The sequence below is a fragment of the Megalops cyprinoides genome, chromosome 21, assembly GCF_013368585.1.
Source record: "Megalops cyprinoides isolate fMegCyp1 chromosome 21, fMegCyp1.pri, whole genome shotgun sequence".
Lineage (NCBI taxonomy): Eukaryota > Metazoa > Chordata > Actinopteri > Elopiformes > Megalopidae > Megalops > Megalops cyprinoides.
Window position 1 is genome coordinate 12,534,094 of NC_050603.1, and position 22,704 is coordinate 12,556,797.

The 22,704-nt window shown below is 40.8% G+C and overlaps 4 protein-coding genes across 4 annotated transcripts; 1 reads left to right on the forward strand and 3 right to left on the reverse strand.

Annotated features, from left to right (window-relative positions):
• Positions 1-2,814: 2,814 nt before the first annotated feature.
• Positions 2,815-6,753, reverse strand: LOC118796365 (protein rapunzel-like). Its single transcript, XM_036555210.1, has 2 exons — positions 6,610-6,753; positions 2,815-4,446 (listed from the first exon to the last, which is right to left on the reverse strand). Exon 2 carries the CDS (start codon positions 4,382-4,384, stop codon positions 3,212-3,214), a length of 1,173 nt encoding a protein of 390 aa, XP_036411103.1. The 5' UTR covers positions 4,385-4,446; positions 6,610-6,753; the 3' UTR covers positions 2,815-3,211.
• A 915-nt stretch (positions 6,754-7,668) lies between these two features.
• Positions 7,669-8,844, reverse strand: LOC118796364 (protein rapunzel-like). The gene has a single exon (XM_036555209.1). The coding sequence runs from the start codon at positions 8,842-8,844 to the stop codon at positions 7,669-7,671; it is 1,176 nt and encodes a 391-aa protein (XP_036411102.1).
• Positions 8,845-11,928: 3,084 nt separating this feature from the next.
• Positions 11,929-14,790, reverse strand: LOC118796381 (protein rapunzel-like). The gene is made up of 2 exons (XM_036555230.1): positions 14,711-14,790; positions 11,929-13,120 (listed from the first exon to the last, which is right to left on the reverse strand). Exon 2 carries the CDS (start codon positions 13,088-13,090, stop codon positions 12,392-12,394), a length of 699 nt encoding a protein of 232 aa, XP_036411123.1. The 5' UTR covers positions 13,091-13,120; positions 14,711-14,790; the 3' UTR covers positions 11,929-12,391.
• Positions 14,791-18,878: 4,088 nt separating this feature from the next.
• On the forward strand, positions 18,879-21,716 carry si:dkey-266f7.9 (uncharacterized protein LOC100006223 homolog). Its single transcript, XM_036555218.1, has 4 exons — positions 18,879-18,918; positions 20,055-20,138; positions 20,515-21,088; positions 21,450-21,716. The coding sequence occupies exons 2-4, from the start codon at positions 20,071-20,073 to the stop codon at positions 21,714-21,716; spliced, it is 909 nt and encodes a 302-aa protein (XP_036411111.1). The 5' UTR covers positions 18,879-18,918; positions 20,055-20,070.
• Positions 21,717-22,704: the final 988 nt, after the last annotated feature.

The following is a 22,704-nucleotide window of genomic DNA, read 5'->3' on the forward strand; positions in this document are numbered from 1 at the left end:
CTGTGCAAAAACATCTTGGATAATTTGTTTAATATTAGCCCTTCATTAAGGTGTAGACAATGTTTATACATTGTAGTAATAAGGACAAACCTAACACAATTAAGAGACTTAAAAAGAGATTCTTTTCCAGAATGTTTAGAGAACCTTAAGGACTGATTTATGATTCATCTCCACTTTTGCATTGTTCTCCAAACTTTCTTTTAATTAAATGTTCAATCAGCCTGATGCAATCAACCCACAATTGTCTAGTTGCCAGCGATTGACAGTTGATCAATTCACGTGATCGCAGTGATTTATGATGATGCAGTGTGCTTGCTGTATGTGTGAGTAGCAGGGACGTTTGATTGGTCAGAAAGTTGAAGTCTGCTGCAGTGGCCCAAGCAATCACGGAAGGGACTGAAAGAGAAGATTTCACTCATTTATCTCTACTCTACCTTGACCTGCAGAGCAAGCAAAAATATATTTTAAAACATTTAAGAGAATGGCACACCACTTCCTTTGGGAGTTCTTTGATGAATTCTTGACTTTTAACATGCAATTTTCCAGCAGGGCAGATTTTTTTTTTCATTACAGACATAAGGCAACTGAAATAAATAGAGAATCTGTGTGGGATTTACTGTATACCCAGATATTGCACAATGAGAGGAGAAGATGCCAGAAAAACAAGACTGTCCCACTGGGGAAATAACATTGCCAGCACACCAAACAGACCTCTAGACCCAGTGTAAATATTTTGCCAATGTGTGTGCATCAAATTCTGCCTTGCTTTTATTTTCACTTTTATGAAAAATGATGCTCTGGAGGAGATGAGAAAATTGAAGAGGAGCAGTATATTTGTGTTCAAAGCTAAAATAAACATCAAGCAAGTGTAATATTTCATTTTACATATGTGAAGGAATATGCAGTATGTGTTTTATAGTATAGTACTGTATATACATTATATGGACAAAAGTATTCGGACGCCTGAGCATTACAGCAGCAGTGTAGCATAGTGGTTAAGGAGCAGGTCTTGTAATTGAAAGGTTGCCGGTTCAAACCCTGCTGGGACACTGCCCTTGGGCAAGGTACTTAACCCACAGTTGCCTCAGTAAATATCCAGCTGTATAAATGGATAACATTGTAAAAAAAAAAAAAAAAACAATTGTAGCCTATTGCTTTGGATAAAAGTGTCTGCCAAATGAATAAATGTAAATGGGAAAGGATTAACAAAAGGATAAAAATATCTTATATTTATTCTAACAATATTCTAACATTATAGAATCATATCATAAATAAACAAGTGTTCAGTGGGCCATCGTTTGGATACTTAAGCTACAGGCCAATTGTGCATGAGGCATTTAAAAGGGAGAATGAATGCATAAATAAATGGGAATAAATAAATAAATAAATGGGAATTTCTCTTCAATTGGTTTTAGTGTGCATTCAACCTGCAAATTGATATTCTGATTTCTAATTATCAAAGCACTATCAAGAGGCATAGTCATATGTTACCATGTTTCATTGCTTTTCTTTTCACCTCCCCAGCAGCCACAATCTGATTGGCTATTTCCTGCCTTCCCTGGCATAGCCTGCCCCTGCCATAAGCTTCTGCTGGGCAGATATGCTGACACAAGGCGTGTTTCTGTCAGTATGGTCAGCAGAGTCAAAGCAATATTACCTGTGTGCAACAAGTGCTTTATATTTACAAGAGTTTACTGATTGAAATCAGGAATAAACTTTGCACAGATTAACAAGCCTCCCTAGTCCACAGTGAATGTAGTGAGCATGTCTCATTTCCTGGAAGAGTCAAAATAGAACATACCGTAGGGTAAATGATCATTTTCTATGTCAAAGTTGACTAAATCTGGACACAAATACAAAGAAGGGAAATTCCACTTAAATAAATTGTTTAATTCTGAACCGCTGGAGTTTTGATCAAAGTTTTTCTACTATTAAACACAATCTTTCTGCTGCACGGTGTGCATGGCTTTGCCCCAATAGTTGCACCACTTGAGCCAAAAAATAACTCTACATCCAGTCCCTGGCAACCAACAGTCCCACTGTGCAAAAAAAAAAAAAAAAAACCCACTCACGAGATAATGATTGGCCTGTGTGAGATGACTAGTCATGTTTGAGCCTTGTGCATTTGTCATGTAATAGATCTCACAAGTGCAGGCATCATATATTGATGCAATTTTCCGTATATAAACTTCCCATCTGCCTTTCTGAACCTACATGCTCCATGTGTCTGAAATTACAATCAAACAGAACAGTTGTAGCAACTGCATACATCAAATGGAAAGTTTCTTTCTCTCAGAGGAACTCAAACTGAACCTCAACTTTTACTTTGGTCAGGTGGATTGTCTGATTAGTAGGAAGGCAACTGAAGGATTTGCTTTATTGGATATCAAACTCACAGACAAAAACAATGCCCTCAATTGGCATGTACAGACAGTCATTGTGTATGATGTAGACTTCCTGTTATTGCCCTGCATAAGTACAATTTTTATATACCTCACCGAACATTCAAGCTTTCATTCAAGCCAGGCATTTAACCACATGTTTCAACCAATCCTTGCCTTGATTGATGCAGTTTTGCTTTCTCCCCTAGCTCAGATGGTGAGAAATGGAAAACCTGATTGGTACCAAACTTTTGTTAAAACAGACTGTTCTTCACACAATATGGTAATACTGCCACCCAAATGGCAATTTTCAACAGCAAATTCAAACTCCAACACCTACTGGACACAGACCAGTCATACTGATCAGTTCCCACATTTTCTGCTTAATATCTTTAAGAAATTGCAGTCATTGCAGTAATTTATAGTGGCTTAATGAAACTATGGAAAAGTAATACAGTGAATTATTAATGGAATTAATGAAAAAACAGGACAGCCAGTGAAGGACATACAGTTGTTGATAATACGACTTCTGAATCTGTGATTAAAATAAGTAAATAAGTAAATAGAGATTTCATTCGTAATATGTAAAAAACATGATAAAATGGAAGTACACTGACAGATTTTCGCAACTTTTTCCTCTGCACCAAAAACTATGAAGCGTTTTTTTGGGGGAAATTGTTTTCGGCATTTTTATCGACAAGCTGTATCAGGTGGTGAGAAATAATAACTACAGGAAGTAAACTTGAATCTGACTTTTGGATTCAACCAGACAAGACACACTTTTAAGTGTTTGAAGCTCTTCAACCCAGCCACAAAAAGAAGACATTATCTCAGGCCGAGTGTACACAGATATACAGTTTCTTGTGTGCTTCCCAGTAGTGCAGCTCGTCTGAGAAGCTCCAGGCACAAGCCAGATCCTTGGAAGCCTTGACCACATGAACCACGCAGACGGGAATTTGCTCGAACAACAGCTCTGCTACCGCTGCTACTGTCAGCTTCTTTTGCTCAAGGATCAACTGCTGGATTAGTGGCTTGTTCAGGGGCTCGGGGGAGGCGCTGTAGGACACTGTCACATTCAGCTTCTCTTCTGCCCCTGTCACCTGGAACCGGCTCTTCCCCGTGGAGCACTGGAAATCCTTTTTGCTACCGAGCAGACCTGAGGGTGTCCCATAGACCCGCACAGACCAGGACACCCAGTCATACTTCTGTTTCAGGGCCTCCACGATGGAGTCTGCAAGCTGCTGGTTGGTCTTGTCCCCCCGGTCCCTCACCAGCCTACGGGTGTCTATCTGGGCTTGCTCTGGGAAGCTGTTGATGCAGTCCTCGATGACAGCATTCATCTTTTGTTGGACCACCTTCATATTCTCACCCCAGTCCCGGAGGAGCTCCTCTTCCTCGTCTGTCCCTTTCAGGCCTGCATGGCCCACCAGGGCAATGAGGCCCAAGCAGAACAGGTTCTTCAGCCGGGCGCAGAAGTCCTCCACGGCCCTGCGGCTCTTCTCCTCATAGTTCAGTGTGATCTCCAGCACTGACTCACTGGAGAAATTGTCCCCTGTCACAGCAGCATACAGGGTGTGCAGGTTTTTGTCACCCCCAGTCTTGGCAAAGTGCTCCAGGAAGAGTTTTTTCTTGACTTCGCGGAACTTGGGCTTGGCGTTGAGGATGTCCATGAACTTACGGAACTGGTTGCTCAGGTTCTCCTCCACGGAGAAGTAGGCAGCATCTGCTCCACTCTTCTGGATCTCCTGGTTGATGCGCTGGATTTCCTCTGAGACCACCTCCAGACGATCCCGCACCTTCTGGAACTGCTCCTTCATGAACTCGGCCTCCTTGCTCTCCACATTGTCCAAAGCCAGCTTCACCACAGGCGCTGCAATGGCAAAGACAGGGAAGAGATCCCCTGCCATGCTGGCCACCACCTCTGCACCTTTCTCAAACACCTCCATCACGGTTTCTACAACATCCTTCTTGTCTGCCACAAACTTCTGCAGTTGATCAGCCATCTTGTGTTCACACTTCACTAGATACAGACCACAGGAAAAACCTCCGTAAACTTCTGTACTCTCTGTAAGGAAACAGCACAGACATACCCAGTGAGGTTTATTAGGCTGAGACAGTCAATATGTTCATGATTTTCAGAACCTGTTGAAATGTAATGGAGATTAACCACAGTCGCTGCTGAGTGGCAGGGGTGGGGAAACCATAGGGGACCAAATGTTCATTAGAACAGCGTTGTCCAAACCTCTCCTGGAGGGCCACTTGTCCTGCATGTTTTACATCTCTCCCTGCTCCAACACAGCTGATTTAAATGATCAGTTTGTTATTAGGCAGCTTCAGGAGTTCATAACGAGTTGATCATTTGAATCAGCTGTGTTGGATCAGGGAGAGATCTAAAACATGCAGGACAAGTGGCCCTCCAGGAGAGGTTTGGACAACGCTGCATTAGGAGATGCAAGAAACACATAAGAAATTAGGTTTTTCCCAGTCAGTGGCAGTCCCTCATTACTGGAACCCAGCTAGCACCTTGCAGTTTGGTTTTCTGACATGAACCCTCTTTAATTTAGATTAATGTGGATGGTTAATAAGGTGTTTTATGAAAAGCATGATCATTTATTAAACAAATTATTCTTGTGTATCCTAATCATCAACTAATACTCTAAGAGATTATTTAGGGACACAATTCGCAAAGTGAGTGGGTCTCTAGAATTCTAACTAGTTGCTAATCATTTTGAGAAGGCCTGGATCTATGTTGGAAAACTACTTCATAGCTGCATCTCACCTGAGATAACAGAAAATAGCTAGGAAACTACAATTCCCATAAAGCGGTTCTGAACAGGGAACCACCTGAGAAGTGTTAGTGCTAATCAGTGGTGGCTCAGTCTTAACTGTGGACTACTTTGTTAAAAGCAGAAAACAAGATGTTGGCTGTCTTCCAAGGCCAGTAGACCACAGACACAAAGGTTTCCATTCAACAAAAACATGTTTTTTTTTTTCCATTTTGGAATGGAAGAGTAATGACCTTTTGGAATCAATAGCCCTACATTATCATTATAAGCACCTTTTAGCATTTTAATATTTATAAATAAATAAATAAATTTTTATTATTATTTATAAATATTAAACATTTACATTTAAAAGTTGACACTGATATATTTGAAGAGATAATCTCCATCAATCATCTACCAAGAAAATTCACTACAGGTGTACACGTCCATCAGTTTGCACAGGTGGTGAAATTTGTGCTTCATACCTACTTTTTAGCAGACATTATGACCAAATGGCCACAAAACCCACACATATACTCTTAAATTGTTGCAGTCTTGTATTCAGCTATGGAAAGTGTCCCCAATAATGTGTATGTTTACTGTATAAGAAATTGAAAACCAAACTGTTTCAGTGTTATAGCAGCCCTCTGCCTTTTATCCTAAGACCCCACCAACTTTGTTTGCGTTGTGTATTCAATGAGTAAGCTGCATTAAATAGGTTTCAGGTTTTAGTCTTTGATTTCCAGTGTAAGGGATCTTAGGTAGTGAAGATAAGTCAGACCCTACTTGAATCCATATATTAATGTCAAATTCAATTACTGGAGGCCCTGTGTGTTCATGCAGGGTTTTAACATAAGTGGTACTATTAGATCATGGGCTGCATACATTTACAGCTTTCATTTCAGCAGCGAAATCTTTCACTCCGTCCTCACGGGACTGGTAACTGCATTGCAAAAGCTGACTTCGCATACTGCCTTCCCCCATGTAAACACTTCCAGATTAGAAGGCATAAATAGGCAACTCGCGCTTGTCGGGAATTTAAGGTAACGTTAACGTAAAAAAAAAAAAAACCTACATGGGTCTCTTTCCTCTCAAGCAATATATTTTCAAACGTATAACTTTTGCTTCCTTAAATGAAAAACGACGTCTTCAAAGTATGTGGGTTTATTGTTGAATGGCCTTATTACAATTTATGAATTCCTGCTCCTGAAAGAAAACCAGGAAGTTTCTACCAGTACCGCTGCAGTAGACGTGATTTTAATCGCGGTTTGTTGTTTTTAAAATACCGTAAAGCATTCGTTTGTTATAAATAACAACTCAACAAATGTGTTGAATCCTATTAGAAATAACGCACTTATAATTCGAAAAGAAAAGTTGCTAGCTGCGCTGAACGAAAACAAAACCTTTACAGAACCGTAGAGGTAGTACAGAACAAATGTGAAAATAACTCGACGTAAACTTACTTTTCAGACAGGTGACGTTACAGAAAGTCCAGTTTTATCAGCTTTATTCGCTGGTTTCGCGTTACGGCTAGTTTATGGATTGTCGGCTGAATATGGAGCTGGGAAAGGTGGCACGCCCTGTTTGAGAAAATGGAGATGACAGAGAATGCTATCAGGCCCTGCCCTTGAGTTACTCATGAACTCAAGCACTGAACCGCTGAGCGTTGTCTGTATGCAGTATAAGACGTAATATAATACGTCTAGATAAACGCTACGATTGTTAATAATTCCAGATACCTGTTTGTGTGTGGTGTACTCCACGTTTATTCATACCCCTGATTCAATGTTACGAAAAACATAATATAACTTGAATACGTAGACATTGGATCATTTTGTCTGCCTAAAAAATAAAGTATTATACTAGTATCCTCATGACACAACTAGTAATATCATGACACAAAGTGATGTCATGTTGTTTTCTAATTTTATTATTTTATTAAAGAAAACATGAAGGTCAACTTTATTCACACCTCTATATTTAATATGGTCTAACTCTGCCTCTAACATGGATTACACTTGAAAGTCAGCATTTATAGAGTTTTATGACATGTAGGAACACCCACTTTTGGACAAAGTTGAACTGGGTAGAAGGAACCAGGTTGTTGGTCGAAATGCCTTAGAACATGTTGGAGCTCAAGACTTCCTCCATCTTAAGAAGGGCTTCACATTTCACAGAGATCATGGCTTTTCCCCCCTCATTGTAAGCTTCACTGTTTCCCACACCAAACACTACACTGATTAGCATAATTGTGGTTTACATTAAATATTCATTCAAAACTAAATTTTAGATCTATGTTAGAGGCACTCTGCATACATTTTCAGTTTGTTCAGCTTTAAAATAATACATTGACATCATCTTTCCTTTAAAAATGTATTCTAAAAGAACATATCACCCATAACCACAAGAAATTGCAAAGTCCCAGACCAATTACAATGGTAAACTTGTAGCTAGCTTTGCTTTTATTACAGTTTGGCAAATTTGTCTTTGATTTAACCCCCAGAATAGATTGCCATTTCAGGCTATTTAGAGTGAATGCACAGGTATGCTCTCTTGTATTTCTCATAGTAGTAGCAGTTCTCCTGAAAGTTGTTGGACTCCGCCACCTCCTTGTAGCGGCTGATTGTGTACACGGCACAGTTCGGTATGCTGGTGCTGAGTGACTGGGCCACATCTGTCATCTTCCCTTTAAGCTGTTGTCTCTGGATTTGCTCCTGAATCTGACTCTTGTTGATGGGCTTTGGCTCCACACTGAAGGAGATCACCACCCTGACATTGCTTTTGGTCAGGATGTCGAAGAAATTGTTGCTGCCGCCCCTGCCATAGTAGTCCTTCCCAGCCAGCCAGTTCCACAGAAACATCCCGTTGTGGTTGAAGACCCTGACAGACCAGGAAACCCAGTCATACTTCTTAGACAGGAAATCCAGCAGCGGCTCGGCGAACTGAACGTCGATGCTGCCCTGCTTCTCTAGAACCTGACGCTCAATGTCCATCTCGGCCTGGGTGGCAAAGTTCTGGACGCAGTCATCCACAGCAGCTTTCATGCACCCCTCTATATCTTCCATCCTCTTCTGCCACTTCTCCACCATCTCCCGCCCCACTGCCCCCATCTTCAGAGAGGCATAGCCCATGACAGCGATGATGCCCACCACAAAGAGCCTCTTCAGCTGGGCACAGAACTTCTCCACGGCTCTCCGGCTCCTCTGCTCAGTAGCCATCACTGTGTCCAGCATGGGCTCCCGGGTGGTGCTGGTGACAGCGTTATACAGGGCGTCCATGTTCAGGTCACCGCCTGTGCTCTCAAAATGGCACAGGAACCTCTCCATCTTCCTCTCTCTGAACTCGGGCTTGGCATCGAGGAAGTCACAGAACTTCTCGTACTGGCTAATCACCTGTGCCTCGTAATCGAAGTTCTGCTTGTTCATGGAGATGCGCTGAATCTCTTGGGTGATGCTGCCCACCTCCTCCTGGATGTCCACCAGCTTCTGGGTGAGGCTCTGGAGCTGCTGTGACAGGTACTGGGTCTCTTTTCTCTCCGGGTTGTGGAGGATCTCGGCTGAGGCCACAAACACGGCTTCTAGGATGGGATGAAGCTTCCCCACAGTGGCAGACAGTGCCTCGCACCCCTGCTCTATTATTTCCACCCCCTTTTCAATCATGATTTTGTTCTGCAGCACCCATTCCTCGATGCGGTTCATTTTCTTGTCACTGTCACAGGATTACCTTTTCCTTCAGAAAGCCCAGGTGTCCTTTACCCACTCTAAAAGAAAAGATTTTAAAAGGGCTATTATTCTTTCACTTTTCACACAGGGGGAGTCTGGTTTCTCTTTTGCTATGCATCCAAAGTTTATTTCTGTTACAGGATATGGTTTGTAATGTATATGTATAATGTATATATGTATATAAAGGCCACCACAATTTCTAGTGAATCTGACACTGTCTTTTGTTATAAAATAGCAGAAAATTGGTATTGAGGTCAACAACTACACAATGCAGAAATGTGAAGCAGGAGTCACACCTTCAGGTTGACAACAGGTTGTGGGTTTCAAGTTTCTATGAGCCATTCAGTTAAAGAGTTTATTGTGCTAGACTAACAGACATCAAAGATGGTTTGAGTGTATTATTTTAATGTGGTTTTCATAATCCCAGCAAAGGCTTATGTAAGCATAAAGTGGGTTATAATGAAATATCAAGAAAATACTTACAAACATATCTATCAATGCACAGGGGAATGATCTTATACATATTCCGTTTTACATTCCGTTCTTTTCTAGATTTCAGGTCTGATACAGGCGTGTCCTAGTAAGGCACAACTTATTTTTTTCATTTTTTATTTATTATTTGTTATCATTTTATTATTTAGGATTCAAGAATTGTTAGCACTGCACTGGTACTGTACACAGTAATGTATGTTTTCTCTCCTGACTGCCAGTTTTAAATCCAAATAAGAAATGTATCACTGAGATTGTCTTCAAAAACCAGTAATTAAAAATGTCCATGATGCATATGATGCATCCAAATCCATAATTGCATCCATAGTTGAATCCAGTTTTATGGCACACAAATAGTCGGAATGTTTGAAAGAAAAATTTATTATCTCATGCTCGTTTGGAAGTAGGAATCCCAATTAGGTTGGCATTCTGGGGAATTACAGTATTATTATTATCATTATTATTAGTATTAGTATTAGTATTAGTAGTATTGCTATTTATTATCAGAGCTTCCCAGCTGCATTACAGACATTTCAAATTTATGAACTCTGACCACCCTGACAGAGAAACAGAAAAAGGCAAAGTGAGGCAGCGAGAAGTGCCGGCTGCTTACCTCTTGTCTTACAGTGTTCTCTAGAGGTGCGCTTGACTTGCACAGCAGACAGCAACGTTACTGCCTCTCAGGGTTGTGATGTATTTATAGGTGTCTTTCAATGGCAGTCCCCCTGAGACATCTGGTCGCTTGGGCAGAGCTGCACACCTCCAGGGCTAGGGTGCTTGAACTTCCCCATCGCTATAGTATTGACTGATACCGTTTTTTTTTAGTGGTTATTAAAGACTAAGGTATACAAGTACATAAGTATACATATTTTACATATATACTTTTGGTAAGAATGGAGTTTGCATAAAATGTGAATACTTTCATCATCACTGCAGTAGCAGTTTCTTGGCTTTACTCTCTACCTCACCCCTCCAACATTCTTTCTCTTTCTTTTTTCTGCCCATATAATGTTTAAAAGAGATGTACATGTGATTCTATTGCAGTTTTTTTCAGGATCAGATGAGTAAAATTTTAACAACATGCTGATAGCCAATAATTTGGTGTTGATTATGTTCAGCATGGAACAGATTAGGCACTTTACTGCTGACTTAGAGGTTGTGTGTTTGTTTAATACAATGTGCTGCAAAGCAGAAAGACATCCTCTCAGTATTGTGGCTTCAGAAAAGTGTGTGCGTGTTAATCACAGAATGTGCCTAAAATATAAAGGAATGTGAGTCAACTTGTAACTGATAAGCGAATAAATGTTAATTTTGACACAGTACATGTTGTGGGTTTACTCATCTGATTGTTTGGAGCAATGGATTGTTCTATTTCAGGGAATTAGTTGTGATGCTTCAATGTCTGGTGTTTTTTTTATTTGCAAATCACAAAGTTAAATAAATTAAAAACACGGCCAGCTATGATATGTTAATTATTGAAGTTTAAATGTTTTCTATGGGATTGGCTGGCTGAAGAAACAGCAGTCAGATGCCAGTAGGAAATTACCCTCTCCTGTGATTCATACTGGATATGTAGAGACATCCCATAATCAAGTGTGTGTCATATTTGCAAAATAAACATTGAACCAGTTGCCATGATACAGGGTTAGGGCAGAACCAAATGTCACTGCTGATCTCTTTTTGCCACCTAGTGGCAAACTCTATACACTGCTTCAGCTGATGTCAGTAGGTGTTCCATAAAACGGGAGCAGGATCACTCCACGACAGGAGTTCAAGTTACAACTGAGCAGCCTGCAAGGCATTTTTGTTTTCTCTATCATGTAGCCATGGTAACCATGGTCACAATCTAACACAAAAATTGTGCAGCTGGTAAAATTATGGCATCACACACACACTTCAGAATGTAACTTCCCTTATATGGATTTACAAAAACTATGTTGGCAATACCATGAATTCTGTGCAGCCCAATATTTCCCATGCTTTTGGCATTTAACTTTCTAAAATATACATTAGATTCTCCACTGAGTTTAAGGAAACACTGACCTCTCACTAAAAGATACCTGTGGGTTAAACTATTTCATCTCTGCTTATCTTAGTGACAGATTATTCAATGTCGACAGTATAGTTTGCATTTGTTACTGAAAATAAGTTAAAAATAGATGAACTGTGCCTACAATTAACTTATCATGATATGTGTTACTGCTGGCAACAGAGTAACATTATAATTGGCACCATCATTGGTGAAAGAATATTTGGGCATCAGTGTAGGTTGAGGCTAACGGTTTTCCAATTAATTTAATCCTGTAAGGTACCTGTGAACTATGTTAAAATATATTTTATTTAATGTAAAATTTTATATAAGTGTGACACTAATATAAAATATATCTGTGTATGAATGGAATGTATTAATGGAATGTATTAACTTGTACTTTACAGATTAGTGTTAATGCTAATGCTATTTCAGTAAACTAATGAATGGGGTCTGTCATACAAAAAGGCCAATACAACACAGTATCATTATATTACCCACTATCGATCAAACAAGTTGAAGGCTTAGATTATTGGTGTTCTGTTCAATTTATTGAAGATACAAAAGAGGACATCAGCCAAACAAGGCAAGTCTGTCAAAGCATAAATGCACCACGTTTGAACAGAACAAAGTGATTATGAGGCAAACATTCAATCACGCTTTACAGCAAACTATACTGTATCAGTACTGTTTTGAAAAAAATATATATGATCAGCAGAGAAGTCTTAACAGACATGGCATACATCAATATAAATAGACAGCATTGCAATTTGGACCTCTATTTTCATGGAGAGAACTACCCACCACCTCAGTGGCTTTGGTTTCATTATTCCTTTCTTGATTTTCATCATTCCTTTTTGATTGTCTGAACCTTGTCTTTGAAAAAGGCAGGGGGTTCCTTCCATGAAATTTACAGTTTGCACACAATAGGTATATATAAGCTGCCACCCTCATTCCCTCTCTTTCTCTCTCTCTCGCACTCTCCCCCTCTCTCTCTGGAACAGGCTACTCCGATTCAGCCACCCCGCTCTCTTTGCACTGACTCAAAGCCTCCTGTATTTTGTCCTGGATGTCCGCCACCCTCTGGGCCCACTTCTCCCTGACCTCGTCCTCATCATCCTCAGTGACGGCAGTGTAGGCCATGAGGGCGATCAGGCCGATGTGGAAAAGGTGGGCCAGATGGGAGCACCTGTGCTCCATCACCTTGCGGTTGCCCTCGCAATGCTCCAGGTAGACCTTCAGCAAGGGTCTGCCGAAGAGGGCCCCGGAACCCATCACTCCCCGGTAGTAGACGTCCAAGCTGAGGTCGGACTTGTCCCGCTCGTAGATCCTCTCAAATTCCTCCATGTGGCGGCGAGCGCCCACGGGGTCCTTCTTCACCTGCTCCACCATGGTGTTGAAGGCGCTGTACTGGTGCTTGATGTACTCCTCGTACTTGCCGAAGGTCTCGTTGACCTCGTCGATGCGGATCTGCCGCAGGGTCTGCCGGTTCTTCTCCGAGATGCTCTCCAGCTTGCTGTGGATCTCGCGGAAGTCCTTGTCCAGGGCGTGGGCCTCCTCGCCCACCAGGCCCTTGCGCGCCACTCCCACCATGGTGCTGACGATGCCGAAGAGGGGGTCGATGGAGGAGGCGAAGGAGGAGACCTTCTCCACGCAGCCCAGCACCTTGGCTGCAGTTTGCTTTATCTTCTCCGCATCAGCCATGGCCTCCAACGGGTTCTGTGGCTCACGTCCCTGGAAGAGCAGACAAGTGGAACTCAACTCCCCTGCCTAACACATTTTCCATCCAGCTGTGCCCTTTTTTGTTTAATGCATTTTGCTTTTCATGAAATTTATGGAAACTTGTGTTGTGAAATGAATAAAAGTGTTGCACTTTCCATTATTTATTACTTAATTTTAAGGCAAAGAGGCAAAGGAACACTTATGAATGGCTTTATTTTCAAAACAGGATAAAAATATAATTATGAAAAATCTTTATCTTGCACTGTAAAGTAAAACATAGGGTAAAATAAAATAGCAAAGTGCTATAGAGGTTAAACTGAAATTCTGGGATTCAAGGCATGGATTGATTGCCTAATTTGACAGCAGCAGGCTATGCAGGCAATGTAAACATACTATGATAAATACATTCCAGCTGCTACCTAACCAGTAAGTGAAAATGCTAAGCTATTATATTACATGTAGTATTTATGACATGCAATGGTGTAAAATGTAGAAATATTTAGAGCATTGTGAAGGGAACAATTCATCCATGGTCAGTAGGTGGAGATATTTCAAAACTACTAATGTAGAAAATAAACTCTTTGTTTATCATGGATTCTTGCTGAAGTTTGGCTTCCATAGTTTTATTTGTGATATCTATGTTGCTTTTATGGATTGTAAAACATACAGTTCTAAAGAGTGCACAGTGAAATACTAAAGTTGAAGTTTGAAATTTGAAAATTAAAAAAATGTGTTGTCACAATTACACAGCAGTTATTGATACTGTTCCAATATGTGCAATTAAATCACATAATGTATTCCTTCGGATTTTGATTTTAGATTTTGTTGATTTTGGGTTGTGCTTTACACAGTGAATATTAGGGTACTAGGTATCACACATACGCAGGTAACCATGCCTAACCTGAATGGATATATATCATCTTAATAGTACTAAGAGCAAATGCCAAACTTTATTGATATGATGTATTGATATGATCAGTTGAAGTTTGAGGGAATATTATTGTTCTTGTATAAATTCATTCACCTTTAAAGGAATGCATCAGCAGCTACTTACAGAATATAAGACAACCTCTCCCTAAACTTCCTTTTCACTTACTCCAAGTTCACACCCACTATTTGTCTGTAGATGTGTACTACAGAATCCCTAAATTGTGTGCCCGGATACTCCTTTACTTATGTGATGAGCACACCTACACAAAAGAATGTAGTTTTACAGCTCATGGGTTGTAGAATGCATACCATCATGGATAGGACTGCACTGCAGCATTAATTAAAAAATCTGACAGGAAAAAGGGAGTGACTCACTGTGTTTCATTCATTACAACCTGTATCTTAAAACACAGCTTTTCTAAAGTGGCTGAGGCACATCAAGAAAGACACTATAAACAGGTATCACCATTCAAACAGTGCTTCGTGCACCAGCCTGTCCTGGATCATAATATAGGTTATTGTAAAACTGACACCCGAAAACACACACAACACACATGAGGAAGCTACTGTATTTCCTGACACAAAATGTCTGCCCACAAGGCTTCTATTTCAAACAGAAATGCCTAAGCATAATAATTTCAGTAAGATTTAGTGTTCAACTTGTCAGCTTACCTGTGTTCAAGGCTGTGACTGTTCACTTCCTACTAGTGCTGTTGTTTTCAGCTGCCAGCCGCCATTTCATTCCCCCAACCTCTGAGATACAGCCTCGCCTCTGCGCCATATAAGGGTGTGGGGCAGGAAAATGACTCACAGGAGAACAATGCTGATTGGGTTAGCCAGAGGAATGAACGCAGCAGCTATGCAGCACTCTGTTTGATTGGCCCAGCCCCTGCCACACAGTATGGCAAAGATGAGTGTGGTTTCTTTAACTACTCTAAAGTATCGGTGACTGAGGACTACAGTTTTTTTCCAGAATCCGGAACACTTTTGCCTCACAGCTCTAAGGGCTTTGAATATGAGAAGACTTACTCAGGCGTGAGGAAGATACCTCATCTGGTGATTGAAACAAATGGCTAGAAGGTCAGGAAATACCTCTCAAGGGCCTTCACCCTTAAGGAGTAATTGGATAACACATGTGAAACTCAAGATGCTGAGGAATAATACAAGCTGAAGCAAGAGTAGATAATTTTATTTTATGAGACGGACACTGTCTTTCTTGGCTCTGCCAGCTCTGCTCATTTTGGTATAAAAAAACAGGTTTATCCGCCCTTAATGATCTACTTTTACAGGATGGATATTGACTGAAGATGGTTGAATATACTTTAAATGTGCCAGGGGGTTTTGTGATCAATTTTTGGCTGGCATTGTGGAATGTATTTGACATGATACAAATGTGTACAGCTCCAATACATTTGATTTCTGAAGTCTCTTGTGTTGTAAACTGTATTACTATATACTCTGTCTAAAACAACATGGATAAAAGTGATGACTACTGATATGGTTCATGAAAAAGTAGTAAATATATGTGAAATATATGTTCTTATGTTGAATGACACATCAGAAGTGAAAATGAAATAATATATAACAATGCATGAAAAATATAAAATATGTTCATGTTTTTCGCTGGCACACAGAAGTATGTACTGGATTATGTTTTGTAGGGAGTTTATTGGAAGTGACTGTGTATGATCGATTATTGTATTATTTATAAATATATTGTATACTAGTATTTTACTAGTATTAATATGTTTAATGGTTGAAATTATTAAAATGTTGGTCAGATAAGGGTACACTCTTATTCTATAGTAAGAGTACGTTGTTTTACATGGTGTGATGGACAAATAGTGCAAGTCTGGCACTATGTATTGTTTTTAATTATTGGTTAATTGTATGGATTTGTTAAGTGGAGAAGGCACTAATGTAAAAGGGGTACACTGAAATTAGTCATTTATCATGTGATTTTTAATAGCTGTTAGCCACAACTACAGCAGTAATTGGCAACATCATCCTATCATCCTACATATTCTGTTAACCTGTGCTATACTGAGTCCTGTGAGTGCATATGTGTTTGTCATTGGTTGTCTAATGTTTGAAAGTCCCTGGTTTTGGTTTTGCCCAACAGAGTATGGCTGGACACCTTTTACAAGGGCCATTTGTCTGTCTGTCCATCTGTTTTAATGCATCCGCATATTCATTCTTATTCTTATATTAGTACTGTAATAAAGTGTATGCATTAAATGTAATGCATTTTGTGATTGCATATGGCTGATTCAGTCATAGGCTTGAAAGCAAGTCAGCCAGCCTGTGATGGGGTCTTTCTTTCTCTTACACACCAGTATGCATTTCCTCCCTTGCACACAACGGGTATCCAATGCATTCAATAACTCCTGCCTGAATGGTCAATCTCCATTACAGTTACAGTCCATTACTGTACCGTCATCACTATATTACTTCTCAAAAACAGCATCAATGGCTGACCTCCAGATTAGATATCCAGAGTATTGTGACTTGTCATCTGACAGCTTTGTTAGGTTGCGTGTGAACAATTATGCCAGAGCTGCAGGACAGGTTGGCAACACACCTCATTTGCAATTGATGAGGTGTCTCGTTAGTCACTCCATTCTCCTTTGTGTCAGCTGTGTGGTTTTTGTTGGAAAGAGCGGCAATAATAAGAAATGAAACCAAAAGTACAGCATTTAAAACAAGTTTATCCTGTAGTTTGTTGAGACTGTGCACTCCATTTCTACTTTTTTTCCTGGATTATATTTATTTTCTTTCCCGAAACATTACATTTTACCTATATTCATTTGGCAGATGCTCTTATCCAAAGTGACTTACAAAAAGGGATTTCAATAGGCTGAATCAAGAAGCTGAATTATTAGTGCTTCACTTAAACTACAACACTGCTGTGGGAAACACATCTGATGTCTGCTTTCTTTACTGTATTATGGTTAGATTGGTGTCAGTTTTTAAATTATTTCAAAATGGGATTTATTAAGTATCCCATTGTCACTTTCAACTCTTCAAAGAGGAGAATGATCCCTTCTGAGCTCACCTCATCTTTTGAGGCTGGCCAGACATCAGACTTTAAACACTCAAAATTGTGTGTGTGTGTGTGTGGGGCGGGGGGGGGGGGGATGGGGGTGTTACACTACACCTGGCATTTCAAAGGCATAGCCAACTCCAGAGGATCCCAGAAACTTTTGCCTACTCTGAGTGGAAAAAATGGGGGGTTGTTTAGAGCAATACACCATCAGTGAAGGGTGACATCAGCACACAAAATTCAAATTAACCAAAATATTTGAATCTTTAATCTTGAATATCTTGAAAGTCTTCCAGATCCATTATCAATCAACGTTTTTTTTTTTTTTTTTTTTTTGCAGTCCTCACCTTTTAAACCCAGAAATAATGTGTACCTTTTGTGCACACCATATTTGTGCGCCTGAGAGTATTTGTGTACACATAACTATGCATTTTTAAATTAATTCTTTTGCAGGTGCTTTAGTTTTTGTAAGTGATTTTTTTGTGGGAATCCTCCATGTATAAGTGTTACATTTTAGTATATGAAACGTAACTCTTTCCACAAGACAGCATTTACTACCTTTGTTGTATGTTTACCTTTACATTTCTATACCTTTAATCTGGACACACTGCTATGACTGATGGTATACAGGCTCTGAAATAGGAGTGTTCTGCACCCTGCCTGGAAAATAATCAGAAGTTGACTTTATGATCATTTCTCATGTATATCTATTTTGATATGAAGTCTAAATAGTCTGGGTTTGAAAATTAACCCAGGGAAAGTGTTTTGTTGGGTTCACCAGAGGAACACACACACACACACACTGGTGCATGCACACACACACATACCCCAAATAAATTGATCTTTTTGGATGGCTTTTGTTACTTATATGCAAAAATATTTTCCCTTATTTTTATTCAGAGGATCTTGGATGTGTTTAACAGGCCTCTGTGTTAATTTGAACCAGATACTCATAAAAGGAATTGACTCATATTAAGTATAGTTCACAATTGTATCAATCAATCATTTGTTATAGAGCGCTCTGCAAGCATATTGTCTCAGAAAGCTTTACACTGCATCAGCTTCACATCATCAGTAGACATAATAACATAAATGATATCTTAAAAGTCTCCCTAAGCCCTGCATATCCATTCTGATTAATGGGTCCCATATTGACACAGCTGGATCTTTGTGGCATGCTAAGGCAGTACATAACAGTACATATAAAATGCTTCTCACCTTTTTTACATGTGCATTTCTCAGATAGAGTCAGCTGACTTCATTTATGCATTCATTACAGCACAGAGAGAGGGAGGGACAGTCAACAATCAACATCACATCAGTAATGCTTACATCATGTTAAATAAATAACATTTATTACACCATTTTAAGGCTTCCTTTTCCTTCCTTTTTATCTTTAACAACAAAATGATCCAAATACAGAGCACTCAGATATATTGTTCTTTGGTTGTGTGTATGTATATGGTTTTGTCATCTCAAAAGTACAGCATTTCCATAGCAAAATATCCACTTCAATGTACCAATGTGCCAATGTGCCATGACCATTTGAAAAAATGCTGCGGTGAGTGCTGTAGGCCTTTGGCTTTCATAGCCACGTGTATGCGGATTTGTGTGTGTGTGTGTGTGTGTGTGTGTGTGTGTGTCTGTAAAAGCGAGTGTGTTGAGAAAAAAAAGGACTGGAACGGTGGCGTGATCAGGGAAGCCCACCCCCCGTATGCGTGCTGACGTTGAGGCCACTCCAGCCTCCCGTGGGATCAGCTAGGTCAACATGGCCTTTTTTTTCCACCCTCACTCGCTGCAGGGCTCTCCAGCTGACGACTCCACCCTTCGTGGTCAGGTAACTGCAACATTACACATTCCCGTGCTTTCAGCGCTCGTCAGCACTAACGGGGGGGTTGATTACTCAGGATCATGGTGATTGGGACTCTTAACATGGAGATTATTGATGCTTTTGGGTCAGGTTTAATATTATAATAAGAAGGTGCTCTCAAACTCTCCCCTGTTTGTTCCTGGGAAAGTAAAGTGGCCTGCTGCTCCTTAATTTACCACCCTGTTTCTCTCTTTCTCTTTGTTTCTGTCTAACACATTTATCTTATGAATATTTCTTTTACACATGAGATATAACAGACCACAGCGGCTGACGAAGAATACATTCCAAACTGGGATACATTTGGTTTGCCAAGCCTAAACATAGCACAATTCTACATCTGCCATGAATCAATACGATGAATTTCAATTGGGGGGGGGGGGGGGGTACAAAATGAGGTTCACTGCCAAATCACAGACCCACAGTTAATCTGATGCACTGTTAGCTGTGTGCCTGCACTTTGAGCTCAGACTAAGCTTATGGCAGCTGTGGAGGAGCTTATGGGAGCCATGGAGATCAGGGTCTTCCCTTTAAAAGGACTTTTACCTGCAACACCACCAGAAAGACAAAGCATAAATAAAAATGAGAACCTTGCCCTGGCACTGGTATACATTTTTGTTATCTTATGACAAAAGTACACTCTGGTGATGGTTTGATGTGCCAGTTGGTGTGTATTATATTTAAGATGCATCTTAAGAATACTGTAAGAATAAAGCTGAAAGGAGTTAAAAGTTACGAACAGTCCAGTGGTAAGGCCATATGGAAAATGGTTTCATGAAATTGGCTGATAGCAACGCAAATGTGACACAGTATGTAAAAGTAAGCTAGTCTAGCAAAGCTGACAGACAAAGTCTTAGTGATGTAGCAAAGGAATCATAAGGACATGCAACATAGTTAGGCAACATATGGCTCACAGGAGTTCTTACATGTATGTTTTGTCAGGATGTGAGGCCCCCATTAAAAAATATCAATAGAAATGTATCTGTGACATGAAACTGTAATGTGAAAATGGATATAAGAAACCTTAGGCATCGAAGACATTTCCCCATATATCACATGTAAATTTTTTTTAATAAGTTTTGTTCAGATTTGGTGGGTTTTGGCAGGGATAGAGATTCTGACATGAGGATGTGCAGACACGCTGTCACCACTGCTTGGAAGCTTCTGCTGGAAACGGTGGTCTTCATCGGGTTAGTTAACATTTCTGGTTAACTGTCTCAGCACTCTCACATATGGTACACAGCATACTCAGGCAATAAGAAGTCAGATATTTTTGTAAAACAACCTATATGTTATTTTTATATATCATCCTAAAAATGAATACCTAGTTTAGTTTTACAAAATAAAAATGTGTCCTCTAATAATGACGTGACAATCTGAGTCAGTAATGTGATGTACTGTTTACATCTGTCTATGCAGTATTAGCAAAAGCCCTTGTTAGACATGTAGAATCTAGTGAGGGGTTCCAAGCCCATGACTGTCCTCCACTCTTCTCTTGTTGCGTGGCCATACTCAACTCACTTCTTGTTGTTCCTTTTGTTGTTGTTTCTGTGTGGTGTCCCCCAGTGTGTTGATTGTGACCTGTGAAGGGGCAATCCAGAGGCCGGAGTATGACGACACCAGCTCCCCGGAGTTCCTTAATCCGTCCTGGATGGCATCGATCCCCGACAGCCGCCCCTTGTCGGAGGTGACGCTCCCTGGCACACACAACACCATGGCCTTCTACGGGGGCGCCCTGACCGAGTGCCAGTCCTGGCCGCTGAGCCTCCAGCTGCAGGCGGGCGTGCGCTTCCTGGACATGCGCGTCCGCCACGTGAAGGGCAACCTCACCATCCACCATGGGGTGGTGTACCAGCGGGCGCACTTCGGCGACGCCCTGGAGGCGGTGGTCCGCTTCCTGCAGGAGCAGCCCACCGAGACGGTGCTGATGCGGCTGAAGGAGGAGTTCAGCGAGACCCGTGACATCTACGGGGCGGTGGTCAACTACATCCACCGCTACGCCCACTGGGACCTGCTGTGGCACAGCCGGCTGACGCCCACCATGGGCCAGGCAAGAGGCAAGCTGATCATCCTGCAGGACTTCGCCGGCCCAGATCTCGGCATGCGCTACAGCTCGCTGGACATCGCTGACGATTGGAAGGTGAGAGGCTCAGGCAAGGCAAGGAGGAAAAAGGGTTTAGAGAAGGAAGAAGTGGCAAGGAAGAAATGGAAAAAGGGAATGGGGAGAAAGGAATGGGGGGTAGGGAAAGAGGAAGGGAGAAGGGAGAAGGGAGGGATAGAAGATAGGGAAAGGAGAAGGGGTGCCATTTTATTTTTTGAGAGGATGGATGCAACAATGAATTGTGCACACATGTAAAAAAAAATAATTTCCATTTGAAGAATTGGCTGACCATTTACTAAATGATGTCAAAGTCAAGAATTCTTTCATCATGAGGAACACCTCGGGATGGACTTTCAATAAACGCATATGATCCCCTGTAACCCCTGGCCTTGCCCCTCAGGTCCCAACCCTTCTTCACGTGTCGGAGAAGTGGCAGAGCGTCTATGAGCACCTGAACGCAGCTGCGGTCGGGAGCAAGTCCCACCTGTTCCTCACCTATGCCAGTGGGGCAGGCATCTTTGCCTACCCTAACGCTGTGGCCCAGCGGATCAACACACGCCTACACCAGTACCTGTCAAACAAGGCTGGACTGACTGAGCGCTTTGGCATCATCACCATGGACTTCCCTGCTGCCCCCCTGCTGAAACTGATCATTGACTTCAACTGAAGAAATGCTAGCCAATCGCCCATCGTCCCTGTCCCAACTGTTACAACATATACAACTAACAAAAGATATAGATATAGAAATACTAGACTCAACATGTTTGTGAACTGGACAGCAGTGGTCTTCTAAATCTATGACAGAAGCTACTTTGGTATAACCAGGTGATGTCAGGTTCTCAGTAAGGTTCTCATTATGCTGGACTGGATAGGATTCTGAAATATGAAATACTGACATTCTAGTAATTCTATATCTGTTGTACCACTGGGAATTCCTCAGGTTGAGCTGCAGTGCAGACCACACTCAACTCATTTCATGCCAATATCAAAAACCTGAATCAACAGTTCAAAATAAACCATATCAATTCTGCATATCAAAATGTGCTCCATATGATTTTTTCCTCCTTTCCTTGGATGAATTTGGACTTAGCCTTTTTAAGACAGTTTGGTATAAAAAAAAGCAGCTAGGCAGTTCTAGTGAGATGATAACATATTTGGAAGAACAAAAAAAACAAATGGCATTCAAGGACCTGGCTTTGGAAATAGTTTACTTTACACAGCTGTGAAAATAGCAACGTTTCCCCTCACCTGTCCATATTTTAAACCAGATTAATCCACAGTGCTGCTGGCTATCAGTTTTCCACTCTGTGGCATTCAGGACCTAGTGAAGTAATGCAAACATACTGAATGCTATATGGCAAACTTCCATTTGAAAATAAAATGAAATACATTATACAATAATACAATACAATAATACAATATTTACAAATATTTCCCTGCACTTTATCAGTGTGTCTATCATCACAGCAAAAAGCTAAAAGCCACAGCAAGGGCCTCTGAACATCAATGAAGAGGGTGGCAACTGTTATAATACCCACAAATGGCATGTGGGTGTACATTATCAAACAGGTACAGCAGTGATGCTGAGACCAAAAAATATAATAGGATTCACTTCTTAAAGGGCAAAGTGAAGTTCATTCAAGGGCATAGCAACC

What these genes read in the sequence shown, in the direction of transcription:
- LOC118796365 (XM_036555210.1), bottom strand. Translation starts at nt 4,384, where the DNA reads ATGGCTGATCAACTGCAGAAGTTTGTGGCAGACAAGAAGGATGTTGTA.
- si:dkey-266f7.9 (XM_036555218.1), top strand. Translation starts at nt 20,071, where the DNA reads ATGAGGATGTGCAGACACGCTGTCACCACTGCTTGGAAGCTTCTGCTG. An exon ending in GAAACGGTGGTCTTCATCGG is followed by an intron (nt 20,139 to 20,514) that starts GTTAGTTAACAT and finishes GGTGTCCCCCAG; the next exon opens with TGTGTTGATTGTGACCTGTG. An exon ending in ACATCGCTGACGATTGGAAG is followed by an intron (nt 21,089 to 21,449) that starts GTGAGAGGCTCA and finishes CTTGCCCCTCAG; the next exon opens with GTCCCAACCCTTCTTCACGT.
- LOC118796381 (XM_036555230.1), bottom strand. Translation starts at nt 13,090, where the DNA reads ATGGCTGATGCGGAGAAGATAAAGCAAACTGCAGCCAAGGTGCTGGGC.
- LOC118796364 (XM_036555209.1), bottom strand. Translation starts at nt 8,844, where the DNA reads ATGAACCGCATCGAGGAATGGGTGCTGCAGAACAAAATCATGATTGAA.